The 12,372-nt window shown below is 49.2% G+C and overlaps 1 protein-coding gene across 1 annotated transcript in view; it reads left to right on the top strand.

Annotated features, from left to right (window-relative positions):
- The window catches only part of Rin3 (Ras and Rab interactor 3), an 83,828-nt gene that overhangs the window by 29,685 nt on the left and 41,771 nt on the right, over positions 1 to 12,372 (top strand). The window contains exon 5 of the mRNA XM_013013314.1: positions 1,615 to 1,732. Within this exon, the coding sequence (XP_012868768.1) occupies positions 1,615 to 1,732 (118 nt within the window). The remainder of the gene's footprint in view (positions 1 to 1,614; positions 1,733 to 12,372) is intronic.

The following is a 12,372-nucleotide window of genomic DNA, read 5'->3' as shown; positions in this document are numbered from 1 at the left end:
CCACAGCAGACTCACCCTTACCACTCCTCCAATGTCCTCACACACTCACAGAGCCCAAGACCTGGAGAGAAAGGCAAGGAATGGGGGTAGAGGTCCAATGTCCAGGCTCTAGAGTCTGAAGGGCCTGAGCTCAAACCCAGCTCCAGCACTACGCTCTACACAGTGATCAGAAGTATTTCTTGCCACATTCTTCCTCAGTTTCCCCATCTGTAAAACAGGACTCGCTACAGAAGCCAGTGGGATCATGAGACCCACTGCTCTGGTGTTTGGGCGTGGGGCAGCCAGGGCGGGGAAGGTGTCATCCATACATCTTAGTAGCAATTACAATGATCTCACTCTATCACTAGTAGCCAGCAGCAGAATTTGGAGCCTACAGGGAAGTGTTCTTCCAGAGTTCCCCACACGGGGACCATGTCCCTGCCTTCAGGGACTGGGTCATACTCTAGCTGGCAAACTCCAGCCATCTGCTTGGGGACCAAGCAGGGGGAACTCAGACTCCAGAGGTGCGGTGTATGTTGGGAGGATGGGTTGAGAGAAATGCGGAAAGTGACTCAGCCCTTCTGACCTTGAGTATCTGTGCTGCAGGTAGCTGGGGACATTCCAGAAGGCATCACAAGAGGAGGAGGGGTAAGCTTGGGCAGGACCACTAGAGACTGAAGAGGGCATTGTAAAACAGCAGAGGCAGTGGCAGGCAGGGAGAGGCCCGTCCAGAGATCAGCCCTGGAGGCCACTGCTCTCCCTCCCTCCCCCAACACCTCCTGATGCAGAACTAATGCCCAGGCCCTTTAGAGACACCATCTGGCATGACCCTTGCTTACTAAAGCACAGGTGCATCCTGGCCTAGAGGCAGGTGTCTTTCTGTCAGTGTAGAGAGAGGCCCAGCAGCAGAGCCTCATCAAGCAGAACTTGCAGTCCAAGGGGTTGGGAAGGTGGCCCAGTGGTAGAGCGCTTGCCTTGCATGCCTGAGGCCCTGGGTTCGATTCCTCAGCATCACATAGGCAAAATGAAAAAAGCCAGAAGTGGCGCTGTGGCTCAAGTGGTAGACCTCTAGCCTTGAGCTGAAGAGCTGAGTGACAGCATCCAGGCCCAGAGTTCAGGCCCCACAACCGGACCCCCACACACACAAAAAAAAGAACTTACAGTCCATAAGGAGAGACCTTAAAGCGTAACAGGCCCAAATTCAATAGCCTGAACCCCAGCTCACTTCCTTATGTATAGTCAACCCTGGCGAGGCAAACCAGTGTCCTATAGTCCCAGGCCTTTCTGGACCCCTTGAACCCCCACTTCAAAGCCAGCCCCACAGTGTGGAGCCAGCATCTTAGGTGGAGGTCCTGAATGCTGAGCCCCCCCACCCCACCCCTTGCCCAGACTCCCTTATCTGCAGTGCCTTGTGATTGACACATTCGGCAAGCCAATGAGAAAGAGACTCAAGGAACCTCCACGTGGCTGTGAGCCAGGTCCAAGTGACAGCCCCGGGTGGTCTTCAGGGGTGCTTGGCTGCTCCCCACCCCACACTTGTTTCAGGACCCTTCCAGCTGACTTCTACCTTACTGTGGTCTTTCTAGCCTCCACCCAAGTCTGACTCAGGAGCTGACTCTGTTTCTTCCGTTTCAGACGTTCCTCGTCCGCCGAGACAGCGGCTCGAAGCACCTGGTGTTGTGTGTTCACTTCCACTGTCAGAATGACAGCTCCTCTGAGGTGCTGGAGTACACCATAAGAGAAGAAAGATCCAGTAAGTCCTCGTCCTCCCCTCTTCCCCCTCCAGCTCACTTCCCCCTCTCAGCAGCAGCAGCAGCCATAATAACCCATAATAACCACAGCCTCTCCTCTCTACACCCACTGTGTTTGAAAGTCAAAGAATGAAAACTCGTTCAGCCTTCTGATGCTCCTTGGCCAGACCTGAATGCTAGAGAGAGGGAAGAAAAGAGGGGAAAAGAAAATGTCTGCCTTCCCCATCGCTGGTCCCGGTGACATCTTAGCCTACACACAAATGGTGACGAGACAAGTCATTTGGTTCTGTGGAGCCTCAGCATCCCCTTCTGTCCAATGGACATACAATCCCCATGCCTGTGTGTGTCTCCAAGCTTTGTGAGGTTCAAGTGCAGGCTGAAAGGCAAATGCGCTATGTGTGTGTACAAAGGAGGCCTGGGCCTTGATGGAGAGCTGTGTGGGGTCTCCGGTGCTGGGCTGGGGTTTTGCTGATGGATAAGATTTTCAGATTTGGGCCTCTCTAGACTTCTGGGTTCAGCATCAACCAGTCCCTTCCTCCTCTCATGGCCAAGCCTCTGTATACCAGGTGTTAACAGAGAAATCCATGGAATGTTCTAAACATTGCTGGCATCCTCTGAGAAGTCATGTTGCCCGGTCAGAAGCACAGTCACATTAAAGAAGTCTCTTTAAATATTCATAGCCAGTGGCTCTGCCTAGAATCCTAGCTGCTTAGGAGGTAGGGATTGGGAGGACTATAATTTGAAGCAGATGATGAGAAGTGACAGCAATGTCAGGTGGAGAGTCATGGTGGGGGAACATGGACATACAGAAGCTTCATTTGCTGGGTGGAAGGACTTTCACCCAGAGGACGCTACCTTCTGCGCACATGCAAGATTCCTCTTCGACAGGAACCTGTGGGTGACAAAGGCTCTGGCACATTCAGCATGTGGCCTCCAGTTTCTTAGGGCTTAGTCCATCCTACATGCTAGAAGGGAAAAGATCCTGGAGGAGCCTTGAGGGTAGGTCTTACTGTCCAGGCTTGGAGTGGGTGTGTCCCCTTTGTTCACATTTTATTGGCAGGAACTCTGAATCACCTGATCAAACCTACTTGCAAGGAAGCCTGGGAAATGTAGTCCACGCATGTACTTATGAAAAAGCAGACAACCTAGATTTTCATGAGCTGCCAGGATTCTGCTCCCTGGGTGGGGTGGGGAGGGCGGGCTTTGGGGCAGATAGAGTAGAACTGGGACAGGCTGTTCATTTATATAGACATGTGTATAGCCAACTTAAATGAGTAGAGTCTAGAGGTGAGGGGGTAAAGGAGTGGTAAAGAAAGGGGTTCTCAAAGAGGGATAGGACTGTTATATTTCCACAGACCAAGTACTTAGTGTCTTATGGTAACTATAGAAGAGGTTGTTTGGGGGAAGGAAGGTGCGTGTACTGTTCTCCACGAACCTGAGTTCTTTCTCATGTGGCCAGCAGCAGGTATTGTCTGTAGGTGTTTCTAGGACCAGAGGAGGGAGTGTTGCTCAAGGGCAGGGACCCAAAGTTTCTTGAAAAAAATCAAGAGGGGAAATAGGCCGAACCAGCGCCCTGTCTGGTTCTGCTTTTCTCCTTTGGGCCTGTGCCCTGCCCACATTGCCATCCCCGCCTCCACCATCATTTCTAGCTCTTTGCACCCCAAATACAACACAGGTCCAGGAGACTGTATCTGATTTCATGACTCATTTCCAATTAATAGCTCATGAAAGAAAAACCAGAATTGGGCAGTAGTTAACAGGCTAAAAACGGGTGTTAAAAAGAACTTCAGTTTAAAACTGGCCCAATCTGGAATGCAGCATGGGCAAGTGGGTGTTGATGACCAAGGAACAGGTGGGTTGGGGGATGGAAAATAACTCGGGGGAAGCTGAGAGGGTAAGGATCATTCTTAGGTCATTCTGACCTAAGGCATTCTCACTGAAGACAGGCCAAGATGGACAGACACCACCTGACTTCCAGTAGCTGAAACACTTGGTCCGATATTGAGGTCAGTCAGATAGCAGGGGTAGGAGGCTCTTGCTAAAACTGGATTTTACAAGAAAGCACACAAAGTAACTTAGGAGAAAGTCCAGGGACCTGAGTAAAGTTTGATATGGTAAAAAGGAAAAAATTCCATGAATCCCAAGACACACCAGAACTTTCAGGAAGGAAAGAGCGTATGTCCCTGAGTCCTGTCTTCCTCCCAGACCAGTAGAATTCTACCTCCTGATAGAATTTCACTTTCCATTTTAAAACTTAAGAATTCAAGCTGGGCACTATTGGCTCATACCTGTAATCCTAGCTACTGTGGAGGCTAAGATCTGAGGACCATGGTTTGAAGCTAGCCTGGTTAAGACAGTCCATGAGATTCTTTCCTCCAATTAACCACCAAAAGAAGGGGAGGGGCTGGAAGTGGAGGTGTGGCTCATGTGGAAGAACACCAGCCTTGAGCAAAAAAGCTCAGGGATAGTGCCTTAAGTTTAAGCCCCAAGAAACACACACACACACACACACACACACACACACACACACACACACACACACACACACACACACACACACACACACACACCCCAAGAACCACACACACACCCCAAGAACCACACACACACACACACCCCAAGAACCACACACACACACCAAAATACAAACAAAAAATTTCATGTAACCTAACTTTTCTAATTAATCCTTGTTTGAGCACATTCTCCATAAACATCCATTAAACATGCCTGTGCTTTTTATTTTTGGTTGGTCATGGGGCTTGAACTCTGGGCCTGGGCACTGTCCCTCAGCTCTTCAGCTCAAGGCTAGCGCTCTACCACTTGAGCCACTTCTGGTTTCCTGGCGGTTCATTGGAGATAAGAGTCTCACGGACTTTCCTGCCCGGGCTGGCTTTGAACCGAGATCCTCAGATCTCAGCCTCCTTAGTAGCTAGGATTATAGGTGTGAGCCACTGGCTCCCGGCTGCCTGTGGTTTTTGTCTGCTGTGTCCCATACCTCCTTTCCCTGGGGCCTACCACTAGAGCAAGGCCAGACAGTGTCAAGGAGGTAGCAGGTAGTCTGTCACGCACTGCTCCTACCTGCACTCTCTCTGTTCTGTCCCATACCCATGACCATGTGGGAAGAACATAGTCTGTGGAAGCCACAGAGCCTGTTCAGTCCCAGCTCTGAGTCTTCCTATGTGACCAGGGCATGGGACGGCGCCTCTTCAGGCTCCAAGTCCTTGTGTGTGAGGACCAAGATGATCTTCCTCAGAGAGTTCTGGAAGGAACCAATGTGTCCAGAGTGCCTGAGACTTGAGCCACTGTGGCCAGGGCGGGGGAGGGGGAGGTTGAAGAGGAAGTGGTCAGGGGAAGGCCCAGGCCTGGACCTGGAGCCTACACTGGGGTTCCCCACCCAGAGCAGAGGAAGGGGATGAGATAAGGGGGTGCCCCGAAAGTGAGTGGTCAGCCTCCGCTGAGGCCTCACACCAAACATTCCCTTTGACCACTTCTGTGTTTCTGGGAGCTTGGAGTGTTCTGTAGTTTCTTTGTAAAAGGGCAGTCAGTCTTGCTGCTATAACAAACAACCTTACACCCCAGTGGCTTGCACAGAAATAACTTGGATGTACCAGTGTGCATGTATGTATGTGACCTGTGTACCCAAAGCAACATGAGTATATTTCTCACTTATATAATGGGCTAGCTGAGGCTTTTAACAATAATGTCTTTATGCTTTAGTGCAACTAGAAGAGCAACATAGGTTGGGGAGGGGAAAGAGAGAGAGAGCCTGGGGGAGGGAGAGAGAGAGAAAGAGAGAGAGAGAGCAAGAGCAGAATTTCATGATAGCTCTGGAAGGTTCCTCTTAGAAATGGCAGCCACCACTTCCCTGAGCATCTCATTGGCTAAACCAAGTCACATGGCCAGGTCAGCCACCAATGGGATAGAATATATATATAATCCTTCTATATATATGTGCATCCAGCATGGAGAGAAAGTAACTCTCTTCTGAACAAGAAATGCATGAGGAGTGGGAACCAACAGAAGAGGCTGGGCAAAAGGCATATGTAATGAAGCCAGACACAATGGATGAGGACTTCCAGGCCTCTGGGTGGTAGCCCTGCCCCCTTGGTGTCTGAAATGGGCCATCTTGCCAGGAGAAGACTACAACAAAAGTACCCCTTACCGAAAATGCTTGGAATCAAAAGTATTTTGGACATAGGGATTTTTTTGGGGGGTTGGAATACTTATGTATACTTAATGAGAGATACTATGAGAAACAGGATCCAAGTCTAAACACAAAACATTCATGAACACAAAACATTCATTGTCCCGTATGTTCAAGATGTATCTTAGGCACGTAGCCTGAAGGTTAACTCTTAGAATGTTTTGGCACTTTAGCCTTCTGACTGCAGTTTGTCAGCTGTACTTGTGTTGGCTCTAAAAGTTTGAGATTTGGGAATATTTCAGTTTCCAGTTGGGGGTGTTCAACTTGTACCTACTTTTTCGTTAATGTGCTTAGAAGGTGGTTACAATGGCATATTTATGGATGCCATTTTCCTGATGGCTGTTAAAAAAAGAAAGAAAGAAATGAGGAGAAAGGGTGGGAAGGAAGAGGAAGGGGAGGAGGGAGGATGAGCAGTTGGCCCCTCTCTGGAAGAGGAATCCGGAGGCAGTGATGATGGAGTGGTGTGGTATGGCCCATGCAGGAAGTGCCACCACCTGGCATTCACAGTCAGAGCCTCAGCCCACTTCACTCCCTGCTGTTCCCTCCGTCTCCCCGACTCTTGGCTTCCAAAGCACCTATCTGGCCAGCTCAGGTAGGATGTCTCCTCACCTGACCAAATTTCCCACTCTTGGGTGTGTGACTTTAGATCAAGTCATTGATGTGGGTACTGTCTCCAGGGCAAGTATGGTGACCCCTTCATACTCTTTGGCTGGTGATCACCACCACTGTAGCAGGGTAGGCCTGTAGCAGGACTTTTAACCCAAGTAAGGGAAAGATTGTAGGTGAGTCCTCCTGGGCAGTAGAGTATATAGCTAGGGCAGAGTGTCGCCAGGATGCCTTGGATTTCTCTTGGTGCTCCTGAGTTACTGGAATGACATTTAATCTGTGTTTGAATCAAGATGGACCAAGCCTATCAACAGACTTAGTCTGCTGAGTAATAACCATTATTCATAAAGGAAAGGTTGGTATAGAGAAGGTAGCCTTAACCTTTTAGCTGGAAGCAGTATTGTCAATTGGATCTTTGTGGATCTTGCATTTGATCAATGCAAACCCTATTTATGTTTTATTTTGTTTGTGTGTCAATCCTGGGGCTAGAACTCGGGATCTGGAGGCTGCCCCTGAGCATTTTTTTTCTTTTTCCTCAAAGCTAATGCTCTACCACTTGAGGCAGAGTTCAACTTTCAACTTTTTGGTAGTTTATTGAAGTTAAGAATCTCACAGATTTACCTGCCCAGGCTGGCTTCAAACTGTGAGGCTCAGATCTCAGTCTCCTAAGTATCTAGGATTACAAGCACCAATGCCTGGCTGCAAACCTTGTTTTTAAGAACATGAGCTTTGAGCCAGGTACCAGTGGCTCGCGCCTGTAATCCTAGCTACTCACGTGGCTGAGATCTGAGGATCACGGTTCAAAGCCAGCCCAGGCAGGAAAGTCCATGAGACTCTTATCTCCAATGAACCACCAGGAAACCAGAAGTGGCTCAAGTAGTAGAGCACTCGCCTTGAGCTGAAGAGCTCAGGGACAGCACTCAGGACTAGAGCTCAAGCCCCAAGACCAACCAAAAACAAAAAAAGAACATGAGCTTTGGAAAGATGGACAGTGCTGCAAAGACTGACAGTTCTGGGTTTTTCTTGGGATATTCAGCAGGCTGCCAATCTGTGAGATGAGAACATCTCCTTCACAGTCTATGGGATGATGAAGAGGAACCAATCACTTAGCATGCACAGGGCTTGGGCCCCCCTTGCCTGCATGTGGACATAGAGAGGAGCTGCAGGTTGCAACAGCTATTCCAGCCCAAGTGTAGTGAATGCTGACTTCACAGTAGCAGCTAGAGTTAACATGCAGATCACACCTCCCAGCCTCACTTCCTGCCCTGCCCAGCCCAAGAAACCAGTACATTTCTTATAGCCCATTACCCATGGAGGGATGGGCAAAAATAGCCATAGTTCACTTCCTTCTGATTTCACCATTCTCTTTTTTTTTACCATGCAAACCTGAAGTTGGATTGAGGGGAGAGGAGGAGACAATTCACTCCAAATCTTTCTTGTAAAATTTTGGCAAACTTTCTCTCTGTATGTGCCTGTACTAAGGCTTACACTCAGCTTTTTGCTCAAGGCTGACACTCTATACCACTTCAGCCTCAGCTCTACTTCTGTCTTTTTGGTGGTTAATTGGAGATAAGAGTCTCATTTTCCTGCCCAGTCTGGCTTCAGACTGCAGTTCTTAGATCTCAGCCTCCTGAGTAGCTAGGATTACAGGGGTGAGCCACTGGTACTTGGCCTTGGTAAAGCTTTCTAAATAGATTTTGAATCATAGTCATTTTTCAGCCCTCCTTCATCCACTTAAAACTTTTGGTATGAACTTTCTCTAACAATTAAACATTCCAAAGTCTTTGTTGCCATTAAGTATGTGCTGAGTGGCTTTTCAGGGAAGGTACTTATGATGCCTCTCTGAGACAGGACCCCTGGCATTGACTCAACAGGGGAACAAGACACACATGCATTTAATCCCTGTAGGGAAGACTGTCCAAATTGCTTGACTATGAGTGTGTGCTTGGGGCATGACAGCTCATGACTCAAGCCAGGTGTCAAGGTGCATGCTTGTAATCCAGGTACGAGGGGAGGCTAAGGCAGCGGGATTGTAAATGCAAAGCCATCTTGTCTACAGAATGAGATCTTGTCTCAAAACAAACAAAAAAGCGCACCCCCTCACCAGACTGATTGAAAGGGCAATAAACCCAGGGCTCCTTTGGGCCTTGGAAGTTGAGAATCATTAGGATGAAGAGCAAGTAAGTGATGAAAGAGGACCAGCATGGGAAACTGAAACTTCAGCCTGCATCAGAGCTCAGAGGCAGGCCGGAGGGCATGGACAGGGCCCAGGTCTGTTAGGGGTGAGGCAGTAGAAGAGGAGGCGAAGAGGAGGCTGGAATTGAAGGATTCGCCAGCTCGCCAAGGGCTGTGACAATCACCTTACCCAAAGGTTTGGAACAGGAAGTGGCCCGTGAGATTGACAGTTCAAGAAGCACTGCAAGGAAGGTGACCAAGACAGCCAGGACAGAGGCCGAGGAGGGAGGGACTGCAGAAACTTGCCTTGGCTGATGGCACGGTGGCTGCCCAGGAATGGGGGTTGAGAGCTAAGGGGAGGGACAGGCTCTGCAGCAGCCACAGGACGGGACAGGACAGGAGGACAGGACAGGGAGGCCCCTGGGTAAGAAGCCAGGTGCAGCAGTACCTCTCCAGGACTTGTGGGCAGAGTTCTGGTGGAGGAGTAGGTTCTCCTCAGAGAGACGTGGACTGGGAAGGAGGCTCACAGACATGGAGAAGGCCCATCTCCAAGCCCTGGCCCTTGGAGGCCAGAAGAGGAAGTGGGTTGGTTGGTGTCACCGGTGGCCTGGGCTTTTGTGCACATGGACTGCCACCTACAGGGACTTTGTAGCTTTGGGAACCCCACTGTTTGGGGGGAGAGTCCCTTTCTCTTGAGGGCTGACAGGAGGGCCGGGCCTGGTGCCCTGGGTTTCTTGTCACAGGCCTGGGTTGTCATAGGTCTCAGCATGAATCCATGTGTGCAGCTATAACAAAACACCCGGGATTGGGCAATTGACAGAGATGAGAAATTTATGTCTACGGGAAGCGGGGAGGACCAAGATTCCATTCCAGTGTCTGGTGAGGACTGGTCTCTGCACCAAGATGGTGCCAACCTGTGGAGAGGTGGATCACAGTGTCCTCTTTCATAAGGGCCTTGGGGTAGGGATATAGTTTAGTGACAAAGCACCTGCCTACCATGCAGGGGGCTGGGGTTCTAACCCCAGTTCTATTAAACAAACGAACACAAACAAATAAATGACTTAATCCTTTCCCCAAAAGAGGAACCTGTATGGCCCAATGCCCTTAAAGACCCCACCCCACATAGCCCGGCACTCTTTAATGAGGACACTAATCCCACTTCTGAAGGTAGCTTCCCATGACTTACCACCTCCTCACCTCCTAGGATCCTACCTCTTTTCCTGTTGCAATATGGGTTAGTTTCTTGGGCTACCACAGATGAATTGGGGGCAGAAGCAGGGATTACCGGTATTCACACCACTGCAACATGGAAAGGAGATCACATTTGCATCTGGGCCATCCACTTAACCCTACCAGCTATTTCTACCACCCTCTACTGTGCTTCATAAAAGCCAATACTCTGAAGATTCTTCACTCATGAAACAGATTTATACTAGCAGGTGAAAGACTAACGTCACCATAAAATCAGGTTCCCTGCAAGGAGCGTGTGCATTGTAACAGCAGTGAAAGGCACTATAGCTATAGTGGCAAAGGGGCAGGCAGAGCAGGGGGCACTTGTGCTGTATCAGGCTGACCGCATCCCCTCCCCCCTGCCTGTCTTCCCTACAAGGCGTCTTAAGCCAGAGGTGGGGTTGCACATTTCCTTCATGTTCTTGTACATTCAGAGCCATTTCCTCACAGAGCAGCGGCTCCTGGAAGAGTGATCACCTGTACATCCCTGTCCACAACCCACATGCCTCATTGACACTGCCTCCAGTATACCTGGCTTGCTCTCTACCTCCAGACCTCTCAGCATGGAGTTTGTGTCTGGGTTTGTGAATGAGTACCTAGCACTCTGGTGATGCTCATGATGGTTACTTGCATGGCCAAGGGTGTGGCTTAATGGTAGAATGTGTCTGTAGTATATGCAAGGCTCTCAGTTCACTCCTCTGCACTACTATGTGTGTGTGTTCCTACACACACACACACACACACACACACACACACACACACACAAATTAACTTGTGTCTTCCTCATCCCTAACTGCTCTCTTCCCATGTGGCATAGGTCTTAGAGTTAGTAAATTTGGGTTTGGCTGGGCATGGTGATGCACACCTGTAATCCCAGCTACACTGGAGGTGGGAAGATCATAGTTCCAAGTTCAGCATAGAGCAAACAGTGTTAGACTCTATTTGAAAGACAAACTAAAAGCAGAGAGACAAGAAGTGTGGCTCAAGTGGTAGTTTGCTTGCCTAAGCAAAGAACAAAGGTCCAGACTCAGTACTTCAAAAAAAAAGGGGGGGGGTGGCCCAGGTTTGGTCGTGTCTGGCATATAAGCAGACGGAAGTATCCCTTCTGCCCTAGCAACAGTTAAAAGCTGAATGAATGGAGATATCGGCCATTTTTCTAGATTCATCAGAGTGGAAGAAACCCAGGGAAACCCACTGCTCCCCACACTAGAGCCATGACAGGCAAATGCCCAGAGCAGAAAGCCATAGGCGCAGACTTCCGCGGGACCCAGCGGGGTAGGGAAACCTCACGCAGCTGGCTAGCTCCCCAGGGCAGGTGTGAGAGTGGCAGGTAAGGACTGGGCCACGGCTGTGCACAGAGGACCCTCGGGTCTTCCAGCTTCACCCCCAGGACCCCTGCCAAGTCCTCACAGTGACAGGCAGAGTTCCAGCAGGGGGATGGACTGTTATGTAATACACAGAACCTTGTGTTCTTTAACAAGATCTGACCTCAAGCTGGGGTTTTATCAGAGCCTAACCTACCCAACTGCAGTCCACAGTGGCCATCCCATCCCAGGGGAGGACAGTGAGAGGCCCGGGTAGAGGTCAGGGGGTCAGAGGTCCAGGGTCACTAAACAATGGAGACCTACTCACAGGACTGCTGGCCTCTGCCCTCCCCACAAGTCTGTTCACAGTGCTCTCTCTCATCTAGTATACCATCAGGCTATCAGAAAAATAAGAAGCCAAAACATGGGGTGGTGAGGCACTGATGGCTTATACCTGTAATTCTAACTACTTAGGAGGCTAAGATCTAGAGGATCATGGTTTGAAGCTAACCCAGGAAGACAAGTACAAGATATTCCATCTCCATTTAACAAGCATAAAGCTGAACTAGAGACATGGCTCAAGTGGTAGACCACCAGCTCTAAACAAGCAAACAAGAGAACATAAGGACCTGTCTGACAAAAAAAAATCCACAGGTTGAAGAAACTGACTCAACGTTAGATTTAATACTCATCTATGGGAATTACTAGACCAAGAATTAACAAGTATGATCAAGATGTGGAAGGCACTGATGGATAGAATAGACACAGCAAGAAAAAGCCTAAAAGAAGTGCTAGAGATCAGAACCACAGGGACCCAATTGAAGAGGGCCTGGGCTGGACTTATTGGTTGACTAGACATGGCTGAGAAGAAACTCACTAGCACTGCAGAGAAAAGAGAATAAAGACTGGGGAAAAAGAACAGATATTCAATAACTGTGATGATTACAGAGTATAGCACACATGTGATGGAAAACCAGGGAGGGAGGGAGGGAAGAAAGGGAGGGAGGGAGGCAGGGAGGAAGGGAGGGATAAAATATTTTAAATATTTTTTTTAAAAATCCACCAAATGACAATTCTGCATCCTGTGAAATTATCCTAAAAACGAAGGATAAGTAAAGACTTT

This window comes from Dipodomys ordii, unplaced genomic scaffold, assembly GCF_000151885.1.
Source record: "Dipodomys ordii isolate 6190 unplaced genomic scaffold, Dord_2.0 Scaffold2, whole genome shotgun sequence".
NCBI classification, from domain to species: domain Eukaryota; kingdom Metazoa; phylum Chordata; class Mammalia; order Rodentia; family Heteromyidae; genus Dipodomys; species Dipodomys ordii.
The sequence above is the reverse complement of the archived record's forward strand: the minus strand, read 5'-3'. Positions and strand labels throughout refer to the sequence as shown.